The sequence below is a fragment of the Punica granatum genome, chromosome 4, assembly GCF_007655135.1.
Source record: "Punica granatum isolate Tunisia-2019 chromosome 4, ASM765513v2, whole genome shotgun sequence".
Classification (NCBI taxonomy): Eukaryota; Viridiplantae; Streptophyta; class Magnoliopsida; order Myrtales; family Lythraceae; genus Punica; species Punica granatum.
In genome coordinates, this window is record NC_045130.1 from 16,153,001 (window position 1) to 16,170,185 (window position 17,185).

The 17,185-nt window shown below is 39.8% G+C and overlaps 2 protein-coding genes across 3 annotated transcripts; one reads left to right on the forward strand and one right to left on the reverse strand.

Annotated features, from left to right (window-relative positions):
* Positions 1-7,106: 7,106 nt before the first annotated feature.
* On the forward strand, positions 7,107-11,357 carry LOC116202665 (BEL1-like homeodomain protein 6). 2 transcript variants are annotated; one of them, XM_031534261.1, is made up of 5 exons: positions 7,107-7,950; positions 8,579-9,420; positions 9,756-10,138; positions 10,227-10,287; positions 10,477-11,357. In XM_031534261.1, exons 2-5 carry the CDS (start codon positions 8,608-8,610, stop codon positions 11,122-11,124), a joined length of 1,905 nt encoding a protein of 634 aa, XP_031390121.1. In that variant the 5' UTR covers positions 7,107-7,950; positions 8,579-8,607; the 3' UTR covers positions 11,125-11,357. The 2 variants fall into 2 exon arrangements, with proteins under 2 accessions (XP_031390121.1, XP_031390120.1); XM_031534260.1 differs by having other exon boundaries at positions 7,109-7,950; positions 8,551-9,420.
* Positions 11,358-11,494: 137 nt separating this feature from the next.
* LOC116202664 (protein CHROMATIN REMODELING 35-like) lies at positions 11,495-16,011 on the reverse strand. The gene is made up of 6 exons (XM_031534259.1): positions 15,662-16,011; positions 14,565-14,999; positions 14,317-14,478; positions 13,972-14,151; positions 11,933-13,713; positions 11,495-11,844 (listed from the first exon to the last, which is right to left on the reverse strand). Exons 2-6 carry the CDS (start codon positions 14,997-14,999, stop codon positions 11,841-11,843), a joined length of 2,562 nt encoding a protein of 853 aa, XP_031390119.1. The 5' UTR covers positions 15,662-16,011; the 3' UTR covers positions 11,495-11,840.
* Between the last annotated feature and the right edge of the window lie 1,174 nt (positions 16,012-17,185).

Below are 17,185 nucleotides of genomic sequence, written 5' to 3' on the forward strand. Positions count from 1 at the left end.
AGAAGATTGCTTCGAAGCCTCCATACAAGCTTACTAAGCTATCCCTTAGCTTGTAGTCGTACGTCTCTTTGAATCGTTATTAGTGCTTGTATGGGCTTATGATAGTAATTAATGAATTAAAAATTTAAAAAAATCTCAAGGCGTTTTATTTTATTTTTCTCTCTTTAATTTCCGGAGTTAATTGACATTTATTATTCTTTCATAAAAACTTTGTTAAAAAATTTAACTACAAATACCTAGGCAACATGCGGACAAAAGAACTAGCTATAAGTAATTTGCTTACATTTCACATTGCAATTCAGAATTTTCCAAATTTTGAGCATATACATGGAAACAAAAACGAGGACTGTGAATGGGGCGGTTCGGTGCCGATATGAGAAAAATTTCCGGGGATCCAAAAGTGCTCGGGTTTTCATTTTGAAAACCATTCTCAAGAACCAAATCCGAAATCAAGAAGAGAATCGATCCTTCACGGATCGGGTTTTTTAGGATCGGTTCTCGGGTAACCCGAATGCAATAAAAAATTTAAAAAAACTCAATAAAAATTACAAATAAGATAAAATATCAATTCATCACGCAAAACTTTAGCAAATTAACTTCAATAAAAATAATTAAAACTCCATAGATCATAATAGCATTACTATTACTATATAAAACTAAATTGGTCCATAGGGTTCCAAACCCCATTAAACACAAAATCACACAAAGATCAGAAATTCAGGTTTTTTTTTTTTTTTTTTTTTTTTTTTTATAAATTAAAGGTTAGGTTAAGTTATTAGCTTGTTGTGGCTGCCCCAATTAAGGGAACATAATCGCTACGGAATGTTTTTTTCGCCACCATAGCTCGTTGAGACTTTAGCCCAACTTGGTTATCACAATCCCACCAACACACTAGTGAATTAAGTCTAAGGCCCACTAGATTAAGCATTATGGGTTGGCTACCGTCATCCCATAATACACCCACATAGTGGCTAGTTCTATGTTCTCAGTGAGGTTCGAGCTGTTCAAGTGGAGCGCTTGATACTTAACCACTAGATCACCGTGCTGGTGGTAAAAATAAAAAATTCAGGTTGGTTAACATGTAATTATAAAATCCGAAACCGTATCCGAGCTATAAAATATAAATTGACTCTATAATCGAATCGGGTTATAAAAAACCCAAAGATTCGGATCAGTTAGGTGGCTCGAATTTTCTGGTGCGTTTGGTTTCAGAATTAAAGTAATTTTGATTTTGATTGTGAAAAAAGACAAATAAGATGAGATTATAAATTTAACTTGGAAAACGTGTATTTTTGTTGTGTAGTGTGTTGAGTTAAAGTTAAAATTAAAATTTTTAACTTGAAAAATATGTATTTTTATTATATAATATGATAAATTAAAGTTAATTTTTTTTTAATTATGAATCCAAATAGAGCTTTCGAGTTTTCTGATTCTTTTTTAACAGCCCTAACAAAAATTGATTTAATAATAACAATAATAATAAAATAATAAACTGTTGTTGGTCTTCGGAAAAGCGAAACCTCCTTTGGTGAGCTGACACGTACAAGCACTTGTCAGTCTACAGACCCAATCAGACGTCGCAATTTTGAAAATCATAACCTTAGCTTAGATTGCTTCTTTTCCTTTTCACGATCCCCATGCCCATGTTTTCCTTTTTTCCATTTTTTCTTAACACTGTTTTTTTTCCTCTGACACTGACAAACGTATTTATTGGATAGATAGATTAGATAGATAGATACAGAAGGGGGGGCCTCTCTCTTTTCTGTTTCTTTCTCATCCTTTTTTTTTTTCCCTTTTTTTTCTCAGTGGATTCTCCCTCGAATACCCTTTGGGCTTGGTTTTGGCTGATTCTGTCGCAGCTTTTTCTGCCCTTCTCTCCCTTGTCTTTTTGTATGAGTACTTTCATTCACAAGATCTTTTTATTATTAGCAGATTACCGCCTCTTTCTTTTCAAAATTTGCTGAAGAAGAGGTTTGTTTAATATTAACATATCTATATAACACCATGGCCCGATTACCTATTAGTTATGATGACTTAGGTTGTTTTCCTCGATGTTTGGATCGATTGGAATAGAATATCCCCTTCCGTGCCTCCACAATGCTCCTAGGGCAAAAGTTCGGAAATTGTAAATGCCGAAAGGTTATGTAAGATATGAGAGTCTTACTTAGTCAAGTTATGTAGTGGTTAGGTGCTCTTGTTAGTCTAACTAAGTTCATTGAAATTGCTCATATAAAAATTGCTTTTATTTCAACTTAATTTTGAAGTGTTAATGTTCAAAATCCTCACTTATTTAATTGAGTTAATCTTGTTGGTTGGTTGGACAAGTATTGGAAATCTCATATTATGTGATTTGAGATCCTCCTTTAAAAAAGACCAAAAAAGTATGCTTTTCTCACAATAGGCCCAATTAAATATATATATGTATATATATATATATTTTAACAATGAAGAAAAGAAAAAAAGAGAGTGCAGATTGAACAACCTATGAAAAGGGAGCCTAGTCACATGGCAAGTGCATCCTTTACTATGTGGTGGTGGCCGGTGTCGAGGAATCGAAGAGGTGGAGATTTCATTATCGGCCTTCACCACTCGGAGTTCCTCGAGAGATCCAGGTGGTGGGCCTATCTTGGCCACCGTCGCCCATACAAGATTGCCAATGGCCCTAGAATTGCTAATGACCTCAACATAGATGGTGGTGGTCGACAACGATTCCCACTACCACTCTCATAATCTTCACTAATCGTTGCCCTTCCCCTCTCCCTCTCTTCCCCTCCTGCGTCTGACCAAATGGGACCTATTTGCAATTAGGAAAATGTTTAGAAGCACTGTCGTAATTTTTGAAAAACTACCAATTAAATAAAAAATAAATAGATTTTAAATAACTTGATAATTAACTTTTTTATTTAATCTAATCAATTAATTAATTTTTACTTTTGGTTTTTCGGAAAAGTATAATTTTTAAAGTACTAAAAATTTAATTTAAGGATTTAATTAGTATTATTAGATACCACCTAATTTATCCATTTGTCCTATAAAGCATTCGCACTGCAGGAGTTACTGTCCTTACCTACTGATGTAGACACTTTTAAACAGGAAATTTGACAATGTGAAGATAAAAGAAAATAAAAGGTATATATTTGGTATCATGAGAAATTATTATACTGAAATTTGACAAAGTGTGGAAAATCATTTTCAATTTTTTATGTAATTATATTTAATACTCGATTCTCCAAAATTGTCATAGCAATGTCTCCCACAACTTTAAATTACCGGAAAAAAAGTTATATAAAAGGTAATTTTAATTGCCAACTGTTACCTTTTTCTTTTCCCTATTAATATAACCACTTTCCTAATGCCCACAAATTGCACATAAATCCCAAACTTTTTCATGTAATTTGAATGGAGAAAAGGGAACTATATAAAAGATCATTTTGCAATTTGGACGTGAAATTAGTCCAAGATGTGTGTAATATCCTAAATTAATTAAGCTTCATTACTTATTTGTAGGAATATATTAGTTTATGAAATATTATTATTTGATAAATTGGAAGAAATTTCATCCGTATTAACTTTGTTTTGTTTCCCCTAATAAAGGAAGTATCCAGAAACAATTAGTGTCTAGCGACCACTGTAGGTTACAATTTCCTTTTTATTTGGGTTGTTAGATAAATGAGTATCGGAAGTCATAATAATTGCAATTTGTTTTATCTTTTAAGCAACTCAACGTGGGAAACGCCCCCAAATATAAATTTAATTTAATTACTAAATTAGCTGAGAAATAAAATCACATATTTTTCTGTTCGTTTGGACAACAAGCTGTTGTTGGTAATATGCATCGTCTTTGGTACAACGTACATCTAGAAAGTTCTACCAGCTGATTTCATTATCCAATAAATCAATTAATCCACGGTTAATTCAAACGGTTCGACTTTTATTCCGTTTAAGTAAAATTTTGGGTTCGAATCTTTGTGAATGCAGAAAATCCACATCGGGAGAGTTTTATCCCTCAGTGGGTCGACTCGGCTTGATTAGATCAGTCGAAATTCAATTGACTTTTTGGATACTAGGATTCAAGGGAAAAAAATAAGCATTAATCCCGTTCAATCTTAAAATTTTGCCAGAAGCGACATATTTTACTTCGTGCACCAAAGAGAGGAAACTGTGAGCCCCAACCGTTCCTTCATATCCTCAATCAAATTATATTCGCTTCCCAGTCGAACAAGAAAATATTCCATGAGCGTTACCCGTTATTTATATAAACATCCATTCACAATTCAGTTGGTCGAAATTTGAATCTCGGTGGCAGTACTATTATGTTCATTTCTGGCCTGCTACTAAATTGGAATTTTTTTTTAGCCAAAGATTAACTTGCAATTACCAATTTGGAGCAAACCTAAATTTACCTAATGAAAGTATGTAATTCTCTCTCTCTTTTTTTATTATTATAAAAGAGATTTATGGGTCTCGTACAAGAAATATAAATTATAATAATAACTAATAAAATGTTACGATTAGTTTCATCATGAAAATCGAACTTATAATTTTTTTTTCGGTATAGATCTCGGTATCCGAAAATCCAGTTGGACTTCGATTAATCTAGTCGAGCTGAGTCGACCTACTAAGGGTAAAACTCTGACAGCGTGAATTTTATACATTTACAAGGTATCGAACTCGAAACCTTGTTTAAGCGGAACAACCGTCGTCGCTCAAATCAACCTACGTTCATCAAACTCACAATTTTTTGATTGCACATTATTGCATCACCCTCCTCTTTTCTATGAAAATCTGTAACTGAGAGAGAGAGAGAGGATAGAGCCAAATGGCCATTTTCATCAAAATTCCTCGGCATAACAGTATGATGGGAACAGCCTACTAAATAAGCTCAAAGGTGCCCGCTTGCTCGTGTCAGCTTTGACATTAATGTGCTATGCTAGCTTATGTTACATCCAATGTTTAGCTATCTTATCCATAATGCATGATTCTGCTGGAATAAATTAATCAGAATAAATCCTCCTAAAGTTAAAAATATTATTTCCTTTCTGTGAAGTATATCTTTCCATTTTCTATAATTTCCCATATCGATTCGATCTCAAAGTCGGAACGATATAACCAATTTCTTTAGCTGATCTTGCTAGTTTTGCTTAGCTAACCATACATAGATACGGTAGGAATGGCTGTACATTAAAATGTTAAAAGGACCGAGCTTTTTCTCTGGTTCCATGTGTCCATATGAACACACACAAATAAATAAATAAATAAATAAATAAATATATATATATATATATATATATATATATATACATGAGCTGCAACTTTTCCGGTACGTGCATCAAACGTCCATGTGTTTAACAGGCGATCGAGATCGATCGACTTACTCGTAGTAGATTCAAAAAATATACATAGATGAGAGATAATTATATGTGAACTGGCTACTGCATGGGACCCCATCACAAGCTCGCAATCTGCCATAAATGAGGTGTATATCTCTTTTGACATTTCGTACCGGCAGGAGAAAATGACTCTTTATTACATGGGAAAGGAAAAAAAAGCAGAAAATAACACTTCCACGAATTATGGCAATATATATGTTTTTGACCGATGCAGAGGATTCTCTTGGGCCATTCCTATGATATGATATGATGCATTTGCTTAGAATTGTCATCGTCACCCATATACACATATATGTTTTTATATATATTGTGTACCAAAAAAAAAAGTGACATTAAACATCTGACCTTTTAGCGACATATAATTTGCAGCACAAAGTCACGTTGACTTATAAAAAAAAAGGTGCTCATATAAAATTTATCACATGAGATGGTGATGTAGTTAGTGATTCCAAACTTACTTTTATGTACGTGATTTGGTAATCGCTCTCAACTTTCATGTTATTCGAATCCTTTAATTTACTCGTATATGTTTCATCAAATATCTGATTTTGATGAAACTAGTAACTATACTGATAGTTCAGTTTGTATAATAATATAACTAATGTTGAATAGAAGAAGTCTAGTCATCGCGGAGCCGGGGATGGCAATGCCGCCACTGGGTACTGCTGCCTACCTTCTTAATTATCAAAAATAGAAAAAAAAAATGCCAACATATATTTGCTGAATAAACAGTGGAGATGCCACTCTAGCTAGGTAGGGACTTAGGGTTTAATTGTTTTTCTTCTCGTGTAGAGCCCCCACACGCACCACTTCATTGCAATGCATATATAAAAGGTTCATGCACCTATTCGAATACATAAAGAAATGGGCCCCCCACCAAAAGGGAAATGCTCATTGGCTTTTTTCTCAATATAGGCACGAGTGGAATACAAATAGTAAAACAGCTATATGGGCATGGGATAAAGCAAGTTTTGGAGCGTGCATAATGTGAGTAGTTTTTGCACCATATGGTAAGAAGGTGGGCAATCGATTTAATCTCCATTTGTCTAAAGGAAGCATAAAGTAACAAAGAGAAACGGGCATACGCCATGAAATATAAGTACATTTATATTTAAACATACATAGAGGCGTGCATCGTGTCGTATATACATAATATTATACAGAAAAGAAAATATAAAATAACTGTATGTGAGTTCTCATCTAGGCAATGTCCTTATTAAGAATGATATATGTTTATGATTAATTTAGGCAACGAACTTATTATTAAAATGTGCATAGTATGCTTCTTATGAGATTATGCCGTGGAATTGGAGAAGCGACTCGCTTTATGCTCGGAAGGAATACGACATTGACACCATCATCGGCACTCTGATCTGAAACCTAAAAAGGAGCAGACAGTGACATTTAATCGAGGAGCAACCAAAGAGGAATAAATAAAGCTAAGAAAAAGTTCCCTTGGGGTGAAATTGTAAATACACGAAAGTACGGGACCTCCAGTGCAAAACATGGATGCCTCTGAGACGACAAAAAAAAGACAAAATGCTGTGATATATTGGGGGCAACCTACTGCCTACTGGGGCACCCCTCACATTTTTGGATTTTATATACAATTAACATTAATATTTTCTCTAACAGACAAAACCAGCAAAAAATTCAACACAATTAAATAATAAAATGAATAATAAATGGTTAAAAAAGAGAGAGAGAGAAATGGAAAATCAAACGGAGGAATAGAATAATGCTTGTATGGTGGGTATTGAAGCAAGAACAAGAAGCAACCAGAGGTTCCTTTGCTCAATGGGTTGAGAGAGACAGAGAGACAGAGAGAGAGAGAAGGTTGAAGAGGTAGCAGATGGTTAAGGAGGAGGTTTAAGGAGAGAGGAGGGTTTAGGTCCACCAACTGGTTGTTAGGGATTGAGCTCCTTAACCAAACCAAAAAAAATAAAATAAAAAAAAGAAGCCCACAAACAAACTCTTGGAACAGGCACAAGAACAAGAGGCAGAAGAAGAAGAAGAAGAAGAAGAAGAAGAATCAATAGGAGTAGAAAAGAAAGCAGGGGGAGGACAAAACTCCCAGACGCTCAAGAGGGCAGGGAAGCAGCTACAAAAAAAAAATTTTTTAGAGGGAAGGGACTGTGATAGATAGAGAAATCAATCATTCCCTTCTGGGCAGGAGAGAGAGAGAGAGAGAGAGGGAGAGGGATAGAGAGAGAGTCTCACGTGGGGATTTGAGGAAAAGAAAGAAAGAATGAATGAGTGAATGATGGAAGACAAGAGGGGGAATGATGAATATAGATGATGTGGGGGTCTCTTCTTTCTTCTTTCTGGTAGTAAAGTTTGAAACTTTTTTTCTGGTGTTGTGTTTACCGTCTTTCTTCCTCGTGGGTTTGTGTCTGTTGCTCGTTGGGTTTGTGTGCGTGTGAATGATAATAATAGTTCAATGTTAGAAGGGTGAGAGGAGTTTCTTGGGATCGGATAGGTTTTTTTGATCTTCGGAGAAGATTTTGAAGCTGTTCCCTGTTCCCCACTTCTCCCTTCAACAGCTCTTGAGAGCTTCAAGGTATCATTGTCCCTTTTTTCGTTTTTTAAATTTATTTCCAAATTTCTTGACTTTTCTGCCTTCATCTGGCGATTCAACTCTCTTCCTCTCTCTCCGTGTCATTTTTTTTTTTGGTGGTTTTGTCTTGATGCTGAATTTCCTTAAATTCACGAACTAGGACAGTCTGGGATAACTGTAAGAGTTATTGCATTTCGACCCGGAATTTCGATGAAAATGGCTTGTTAGCAGTTGTTCTTGTGTTTCATTTCCTGCTTGCTCTGCCGTAAGTTGGGTGGATGTTTCTCAACATGACTCTGCAAAAGTACCAAATTTCCCCCCCCCCCACCATTTTTATTTTTATCTTGTGGAATTTGGGGTTTCGGTTCAGAATTGTTTCCGTTTGTAATGCATAGAACGATTTTCGTAGAGTCACATGCTTTTTCAGGCTTACATAGCTTGACCTGAAGTTATTATATCAAGAAGTACCAAGGAATGATTTGTTTGTATAATTTCTTGAAGGTCTAGAATTTGGAAATGTTGTTTCTGTTCTAGTTTACGGTGGAGAATTGTTGCCCTTTGGTTCTAAAAGTTCGAACTTTTGTTTTCTATTTCCTATCTCAGTTGCTGATTCTCTGACCATGTTCTAAAGAAGGAGAGCAAGTTTCGAGAATAAGGACGATGGCAACCTTTTACACCGATTCGAATGAAAGAGTCGCTACCCCGATGCTTTACCTTAGGGAGCATATGCCGTCTTCCTATCAAGAAACGCAGGTTCTTCCCGGTAATATGATGCTGTACATGAACTCCGTATCCTACTCCGATACATTGGGCATAGATTCGGCCTCTCAGCAACAGCAGCCGCAGCAGCAAGAGATTCTACCAAATTTCAACGGGTCGAGAATCGGAGAGCAGGACTTTAATGCTCTGCGAGACTTTAATCCTATAGGTAGTAGTTCTTCTAGCATCCTCCAGAATGGGCTTTCCCTCAGCCTCGGAACGCAGATTCCAGGAGGAGGTTTTCAGATGAGTTCTGCTCCATTCAGGAACCCAAACATGGGCCTGGTCTCATTCCTAAGCCCGAATCCATCGATATCAGAAGAAGGTGGAGGGAGCAGGAATGGTGGATCCCTGAGGAATGAGAGTTCTAGGAATGGGGATTATGTGTCACACAGTTTTCCCGGAAGCAGTCTGGATTTATCCACTGTTGCCAGGACTATCCCGAATTCCCGGTACTTGAAGGCCGCCCAGCAGCTTCTCGATGAAGTGGTAAATGTGAGGAAGGCTTTAAAGCAGCCCGAGGATGTAAAGGACCGAAGTGGAAATGAGAATCAGAAGCGAGGAAAGAGTACCGAAGATGGTGCCGGTGGAGGAGTCAAGAACGATGATGGGGATTCGAGTGCCAAAGAATCTTCTACCAGTAAAGAGCTCTCTCACTCTGAAAGGCAGGAGCTTCAGAACAAGTTGACAAAGCTTCTGAACATGTTGGACGAGGTAAGAAACTGTAGATTTCACTGCTTTCTGTCTCCTTTCTATGCACGTTTGAGTTCAAGTTTCAGAAATGCGATGTTCATTGTATACGAATGAGTAGTTTCCGAACCTTCCTCTTCCCATGGTATTTCTTACGATCTATATGGCGGCTCGCATGCTAGAATGGAAAGGGAATGCAATTTCACGACATCATAATTTGTCGATTGTTCAGTTGTATTCCATGGCTGATAAGATTTGGTACGGTTTTACTTCCATTTTTAACAACCTTGCTTCGGAAGCCTCACTTGGTACTATCCCAGGATAAACTAGTCAATTCATGAATGCTTTTATAACTGCAGGTTGATAAAAGGTACAAGCAGTACCACCACCAAATGCAGTTCGTTGTCTCTTCCTTTGACTCGATAGCAGGGCCTAGCGCTGCAAAACCATACACGGCACTCGCGCTGCAGAGGATATCCCGTCACTTCCGATGCCTGAGGGATGCAATCAACGTTCAGATCTCAGGGACCCGGAAGGACCTTGGGGAGCAAGATTCCTCCTCGGGCAATAATGGGGTTGGAATCACTCGACTCCGCTTTGTGGATCAGCAGCTGAGGCAGCAGAGAGCACTTCAGCAGCTTGGGATGATGCAGCAGCATGCTGCTTGGAGGCCCCAGAGAGGGCTTCCTGAGAGCTCAGTCTCGATACTCCGGGCATGGCTGTTCGAGCATTTCCTTCACCCGTAAGACCAAAGAATCAAATAGCGTTAACAGTTTCTGGATCTCTAATGTTTATTTTGACCAAATCGCTTATCATGTTTGTCATGGCAGTTACCCGAAGGATTCAGATAAAATCATGTTGGCCAGGCAAACAGGTTTGACTAGAAGCCAGGTATCATATGTGCTGATCAATCAAACAAGCTATTTGTCTGTTGATTCGAGAAAACTGTTCCGACCATTGGTTCGGTCCAGTTTGATACGTGGTTGATTTGAAATGGATAACGACTAGAATTTCCAGTACTATTTAGTAACAGTCTCTATGGAATGCCTTTGTGATCTTGATTGATGGGCTTCTGTTTAGGTTTCAAACTGGTTTATAAATGCTCGTGTTCGACTCTGGAAGCCCATGGTTGAGGAAATGTACAAAGAGGAGACCGGTGATCTCGAGATGGACTCCAATTCTTCATCGGAAAATGCCGCAAAGGCGATGAGAGGTGATGCCTTCAGGTCATCCGAGGAGAGAGGTGAAGATAATTTGCAGAAGACTGCGAGCACAGCAGCTACTGAGAGAGGCAACGGGGAGAAGTTTTCGGACCCAAAATCCGACCAAATCCCCGACATAGAAATGGTCGGACCCAGTGGAGGAGCGGCTAACTTCCAAGGCGGATCTCGTGAAATCGAGGCCGATTACTACGTCCAGTCGACTCTGGGGAATACTAGGTTCGTGTCCGAGGCGGCGAATGAGTACCAAATGTCGGAGTTGGGGAGGTTCGGGCATGGGACGAGAGTGTCTCTCACCCTTGGGTTGCGGCATTTTGAGGGGGGAACCGTACCCTTCTCTGAAACGATGCATCACGGGTTTGTCCCGATGAGAGGCGATGAATTCTACGGGGCTACGGGCTCTTCAATGGGGACTGAGGCAACAGAATTCGAGGTCATCAGCAATCCCGGGAATCAGCACCACAGGCTTGGTCCCGGCCAGCAGCTGCTGCATGATTTTGTGGCCTGAGAAGATACTCATCGGAAAGAAGACCAGGAGTGCTAACCAAAGCATTCGTTCGTCAGGAAAGGTGAAAAAGGTAGATACTGTAGTTTTTCGAGCGTCGAAACGCATAAAACATGAGTTATTGTATATGAAAAATACTGTTTGGCAAAGTTAGTTAATTTGTAAAGATGAGATCAGATTTTTACGTTGTACCACACTCTGGAAGGGGAAATATATGCATACAATTTATGCCAAAACTCTGGGCGTGGATTGTATTGAAGGAATAGGTAAAATTTGGGTTAAACAATAAACGAGTTCGAGAAAATAGCCTGATACCGCAAATGAATAATATCATCTTCAGCAATGGAAACTCCAAATGAGAAAGCCCGGAACAGAAAGCAAGAGGGAAAGATGTATAATTTTGGCATAATTACGATTTCCAATCCTTGTGCTGTTGGACTGTACACAGAATACTGGGGACCGATGCGAATGACTGTCTTACTACGATATGTTCTGCACAATGTTGGAAAATAACCAAAATGCCGAGCATACTCGGGATTGCATACCAAGGGAGCACAATAACAGCTAGTTAGAGAGCCTGGATTTACATTTCAAAAGACCATCCTAAACTGATCCTGCATCACTACAAACCAGTAAAAGTTCTTCAAAGAGTCTGATGGCAAGCAAGCAGTCAAAGAGTCGTCCTTCGAAAAGGGTGTGAGGCCTTCAACTCCACAAGCTCATCTGAAGGTAGATCACAAAGAAGTTAGCAAGTAGGAGGGGGGCATTAGCTTTTAGTTTAACTTGGACCACAAAGAAATAAAGCACTGACCTTTTGTAGAGAGCTTTGACATCTTCCCTCAGCATTGGGCTCGCAAGGAACTCGTCCCCACACTCGGTCACCTCAACAGGGTCAACCTCGAACTCCCGAGACCCGCAATGCTCATTCCACTCAAACCACATCTTTGAGATCTTCTCCTTCTTGAAGCATGTTGCATGGTCCTCCTCCTCGGGAGAATCGGCTGCAACCAATCTATAGGCATACACCTTCTTCTTTTGCCCAGGCCTGAAAGCTCGGCCTATAGCTTGGCGGGTCACCGAAGGGTTGAGGTGAACATCGAGAATAATAATTCGTGAAGCTCCAACCAAGGAAATACCCTCTCCACAAGCCTTGATGGAGCCGAAGAAGACTCTGGCATCAGGAGAGTTGTTGAACCGTTCCATTGCCCATTCTCGATCATCAGCATTTGTTTCCCCTGATATCACAAAGACTTCCTTTCCCAAGCACCATGCTCTCTCTTTTACAACCAATCTCTCCAAGAACTTCAGAGGCGTGAGGTATTGACTGAACACGAGGAGCTTCTCCCCAGCAGACTCGCAGAGGATAAGCATACTCAAGAAGAACTTAGCCTTAACCCCCTGCCTCACATTAATCTTCTCTAAAAGCTCATCCATCTCAGCATCACTTCTCACAGAAGCATCATTCTTCATAGAAGCATCATCAGGTAAGTGGAGCGCAGGGTGCAGGTAGACTGCACTCCCCTGGGCGCTCACCTTGAACTTTCGTGGCACATGCTTGAGCTTCTTTACTTCCTGCCTCTGTAGCCCGCTGAGGTTTAGGACCACAGTGAAGTCCACAAGCCCAGGCAGTTCATCCAGAAAATCTCCCTTGTAGTAGTGGAGGACCTTGTGGGTCATCTCGCGCAGATCCTGTATAACACACACCTTTCGGTCCAAGTCCATGTCTTTCTGGAGTGTGTGCTCCACTAAATCATAGAATGCTGCTTCAGCCCCGGCCATGGATGGCTTCCTTACCCCTCCACGCCCTTGCATGTCCACCCTGCTCATTATCCGCCTAAAAACTTCCTTAGAACTCTCCATCTTAAAAAACTTTGGGCAGACGAGTTTCAATATGTTGAAGACCTCCTTCACATGGTTCTGGTAGAGGGTCCCAGAGAGCACGACCTTCCTATTTGTCCGGACCTTTGCCAGGGACTGCAACACATCCGTGTTCTCATTACGAGGAGTGTGCCCCTCGTCGAGGATAAGAATTGTGGGCCTCTCCAGAAGAATCTTTTGGCATAGTTTGGAGATATCACTGGTGTCGGAATCACATACAATGGTTGAAAACTGCTTATAGCCGAGGAAGAGAATACTCTTCTGGTCATCCCACTGTTTCAGAACCTCCAGCTGTTGGGGACGCTTATCTGCTTTCCTTGTGTATAAGTCTAAAAGAGGGAGGTCCTCCACTTGCCACGTCTGAAACTCCTTCTTCCACGTGGCCAGGATGCCCTTTGGGAGCACAACTAGGGGCCTACCTTCCGGGTACTTGGCCAGAAAGCTCTGCACGAAGCTGAGTATCATGAAGGTCTTCCCTGAACCAGGAGCATGGGCCAAAATGCAGCCACTAGGTTTCTCGCTCACCAAATTGCTCACTAGAAAGTTGAAGCCCTCCAACTGGTGAGGCTTCATTTGCTTCATGTGTCTAGGGTGAGCAGATATGTCAGTAACTTCCAGATCATTCGCAGACAGATTGAATCCAAATATATCTCCAGGATCACGGTGTTTGGCACTTCGAGTATCAGAGACGTAGGTTCGCGTGCTCCTCTTGGCCTAGAGTAAGAAAAATCTGCATGTTAGAAATACTAAACAGTCTCAAAAAAGGACAGATGTGCTGATATTGGATCTCCCATGATTAGCATCAAGAGAAAAACTCCCACAAGATGCCAAGGCATCTAGAAAAGAATCTCCAAAATCAGAAAAATATGGCATATTGAGGCCATAAGATCAACAAAACGTAACAGCTTCGAGATTTTACAAGCCACAAAAGCCTCACTAGAACTTAGGAAATTCACTAGACAAGAGCTTTACCTTATTGTACTGGATCTCAACTATGGTATCGATTCTTTTATCTATAACCCCACAAACACGACAAACATAACCTATATCATCCTTCAAGACAAAGGAATGGTCACATTGCTCGTCGTCATCGTCATCCTCCTCATCATCTTCAGTGATACAATCATCATGTGAAGAATCTTCAGCAGCATCCTGAAAAGCAGGATTAAATTATGATAAATGAAAAACTTAAAATTCACAGATAATAGATCTTATTAAAATGGAACTTTTTCTCAACGATTTACGGAGATGGTTAACAAAGATGAGTTATAGAGCTAAGAAATGAAAGCAAACTTTTCATGATCTTTATACATGTACCTTTGAAATTTCCAGAGCCAGATTCATCTCCTTCCAAATATCTCCTAGGGCATCATCTTGAGGCTCTTCATCTTCGTCGTCCTCCACTCCCACATATTCACCTTTGTCTTGCTTGATTTCTTTTTCACCTTGTTTTCGAGGTAATCTCCTGTGCTCTTCACCCTATATAGAAGTTGAAGAAGTGGATAAGTTCAGATTATAGCTAAATAACAAAATACATCTTTATGGTTACTAGTCATCCAACCTACCCCAATCTCCCCAGCAGGATTTTGCTCGATACATTTCGGCAAGAAGATTTCCTCGAAAGGATATGAAGGCTTTAAATCCTTCTCATCCTCCTCGTCTGAATCAAGAATCACAACAGGTTGTGCTGCCGACTTCTGATCATTTACCAACCCTTCCTCGTCCAAATCAATAATGTTCTTCGTTTCCCCATGAGAAGTGGCTTTTAAGTCATCATTCTCCAGGTTTGACTCTGAACCAGGCTTTGGAGTGTTTGAATGCATCTTCAACAATGGTCCCAAGCACTGTATCTTTCTGGCGATCAGCGCTTCAATGTCCTTTGTGGCACTACCATATCTGCCACAGTCAAGCTTGTACAGCATGTAATCAATGGCAAATGGATCGGAATAGTCTATCACATCTTGTGAAGCGCTGGTTCTTTTTCGTGACAAGCAAGCCATCTGTCGTTTCAAATTGAAATAAGATAACTGAGTTCGAGCAACAAGAATTCGAACAAATTATCAGATAGTTTCATATACAACATCCAACAGGACACCCTCAACAGTGCTGTAATGTTAGACAGAAAGTATAAAATATCTCAGCATTAACAATTTCCTTCCACAGAAGGTAGTGCTCAGTAAATTAGACAATTTCACATTCTTCCATGTCCCTTTGCCCATCGGTTCCACAAGATTGCGACTCTTCGCTGGAGAATTAGAAAACAAAACCAGAACACCGCAAGATTCATACACCTAATTAGCAGAAGCTATATGTCATATCCATTTCCTGCCTTATGTTATTCGCGCTCTCCACACAAATCAAACCAAATTGCATCAGCACGGTTAGCATTCATGTATATGCATGCATCTGCTCAGAAACTGAAAGTGGGGTTACCTTTCTTTTGAACATCAGCTGGCTCTGTAATCAGAAGCAGAAGAAAACCGGAACCAAGAAAATTATGCAAAAAGAATCATCATTTTGACGAGAACAGCAGTAGACGAACGGTAATTCATTCAGAAGTATCGCTTTTCGGCAGGGCTAGAGTTAATCGGAGCACGAAATGCTTGCATTGCTCCTCGAGGATGGAGCTAGGAGAGGAGAGGAGAGTGAGCATGCGCCTTACCGTACAGTAGGGACTCGCGATGGCTGGGAGCTTCAGCCGGAGGTTTCTGGCGGCGATTGCGATGGCGTTGGGGCGGGGGAGACGCCTCCGAGCTGAGCAGAAGAGCAGCAATGGCGTCGTGGCCGGAGATAGACGGTCCGGTGGAAAAGCGTTCGGATAAAGACGTCAGCTTGATGTTATCATTTCTCGAATATATTCAAGATATGCTTCAGTGGGCTTTAATTTGTTGATAGAGATTTGTGCCGAACATACTCTTCGTCATTTTCAACCACCTGTGAAAAACTCATCCCTGGGCTTTCGATGTTCTTCGAGTATTGTAGTCGCTCGTGTGGATGGATTGTCATTCGCCAAAGTTTCAAATTTCATGTGGGAATGTTAATATGGATAATATCTTTGGGAACATCTCTTTAAAAGATAATTTCTTCATGATCAACATAGGCAACTCATGTGATTCTGAAGTTAACTCATTCTTCACCTCGATATCATCTTCCTTTTTAGGACTCTCGAATATCTTAAAAACTTCATGAATTCATTCCACTTGCAATCTACTAGTTGCGCTCTCTTGTCCTCATTTCTAAAGACTTCTTTGGGATGGGAACCCTGGAGCGAGCATTACTCGCGATTCCTTCGACTCCTCAATGTCGGTCTTGGTCTCGTGTTCAAATTTATTTTGAGGATGAATTCCCATTTTTAACATAGGCTGCATCTTTTCTCGAACTGTTGGTTGCACCTCTTGGCTATTTGTTGGCTCTTTACCTCACTCAATGCATGGTCTTTGGAGAAACTTAAGGACTCCATTGTATACTCATGTACAGTTCTCTGCCCTTGCATGTACTTTGGTTGTGGAGAACTATATATTGTTGGTAATCTTGTGATAAAAATCTCGCCTTTAGTAATCCCTCCATATGCTTCACGTAAAAATGGATGTTTGCCATCTTCAACACGATCTATTGCAATTCTTCCCACCAAGTAGAAGCTTTGCTTCTCAAGCGATAAACAACTCGATCAAGTTGGCTTCCATCATCGGGGATGCCATAATAGTTGAAGAACCCGTCTACATCAGAAATCCACTCAAGAAACTCCTCGTCACAAGTATTTCCATTAAAAATCGAGATTCTTTTCAAACGATAGTCGTTTAGCTCATATAGATATCCTCTTTTTCCATGAGAATTGATGATATGATGATATTCTTCATCTTCATCATCATCAACGAAACAGAACTCATAAGGAATGTGTCGAACGAAATGTGACTTACGAGGAAAAACTCGTTGTGTCGAGTCTCTGTCTTATTCGTTCCAATTTCTGCCTTTAATGAGTGCATCAAGCCTCCCGACTCTCCTCTCCATAAAAGTAAAACACCCTTTGTTCTTTGACAAAAGGATGGTTGCGACTCGCTGCATTCGCCAGATCAGATTTAGGCGACTTCTGCTTTGATACCAACTAACGCAGTGTGGATCATGGTTCATCGCTCCTAAACCTAAATTTAGAATCGAAAGGAATATGACAATGATGATTTTCAGCCCA

What these genes read in the sequence shown, in the direction of transcription:
- LOC116202665 (XM_031534261.1), top strand. Translation starts at nt 8,608, where the DNA reads ATGGCAACCTTTTACACCGATTCGAATGAAAGAGTCGCTACCCCGATG. An exon ending in TTCGAGCATTTCCTTCACCC is followed by an intron (nt 10,139 to 10,226) that starts GTAAGACCAAAG and finishes TTGTCATGGCAG; the next exon opens with TTACCCGAAGGATTCAGATA. An exon ending in CAGGTTTGACTAGAAGCCAG is followed by an intron (nt 10,288 to 10,476) that starts GTATCATATGTG and finishes GCTTCTGTTTAG; the next exon opens with GTTTCAAACTGGTTTATAAA.
- LOC116202664 (XM_031534259.1), bottom strand. Translation starts at nt 14,999, where the DNA reads ATGGCTTGCTTGTCACGAAAAAGAACCAGCGCTTCACAAGATGTGATA. An exon ending in ATCCTGCTGGGGAGATTGGG is followed by an intron (nt 14,479 to 14,564) that starts GTAGGTTGGATG and finishes ACTTCTATATAG; the next exon opens with GGTGAAGAGCACAGGAGATT. An exon ending in TGGCTCTGGAAATTTCAAAG is followed by an intron (nt 14,152 to 14,316) that starts GTACATGTATAA and finishes CCTGCTTTTCAG; the next exon opens with GATGCTGCTGAAGATTCTTC.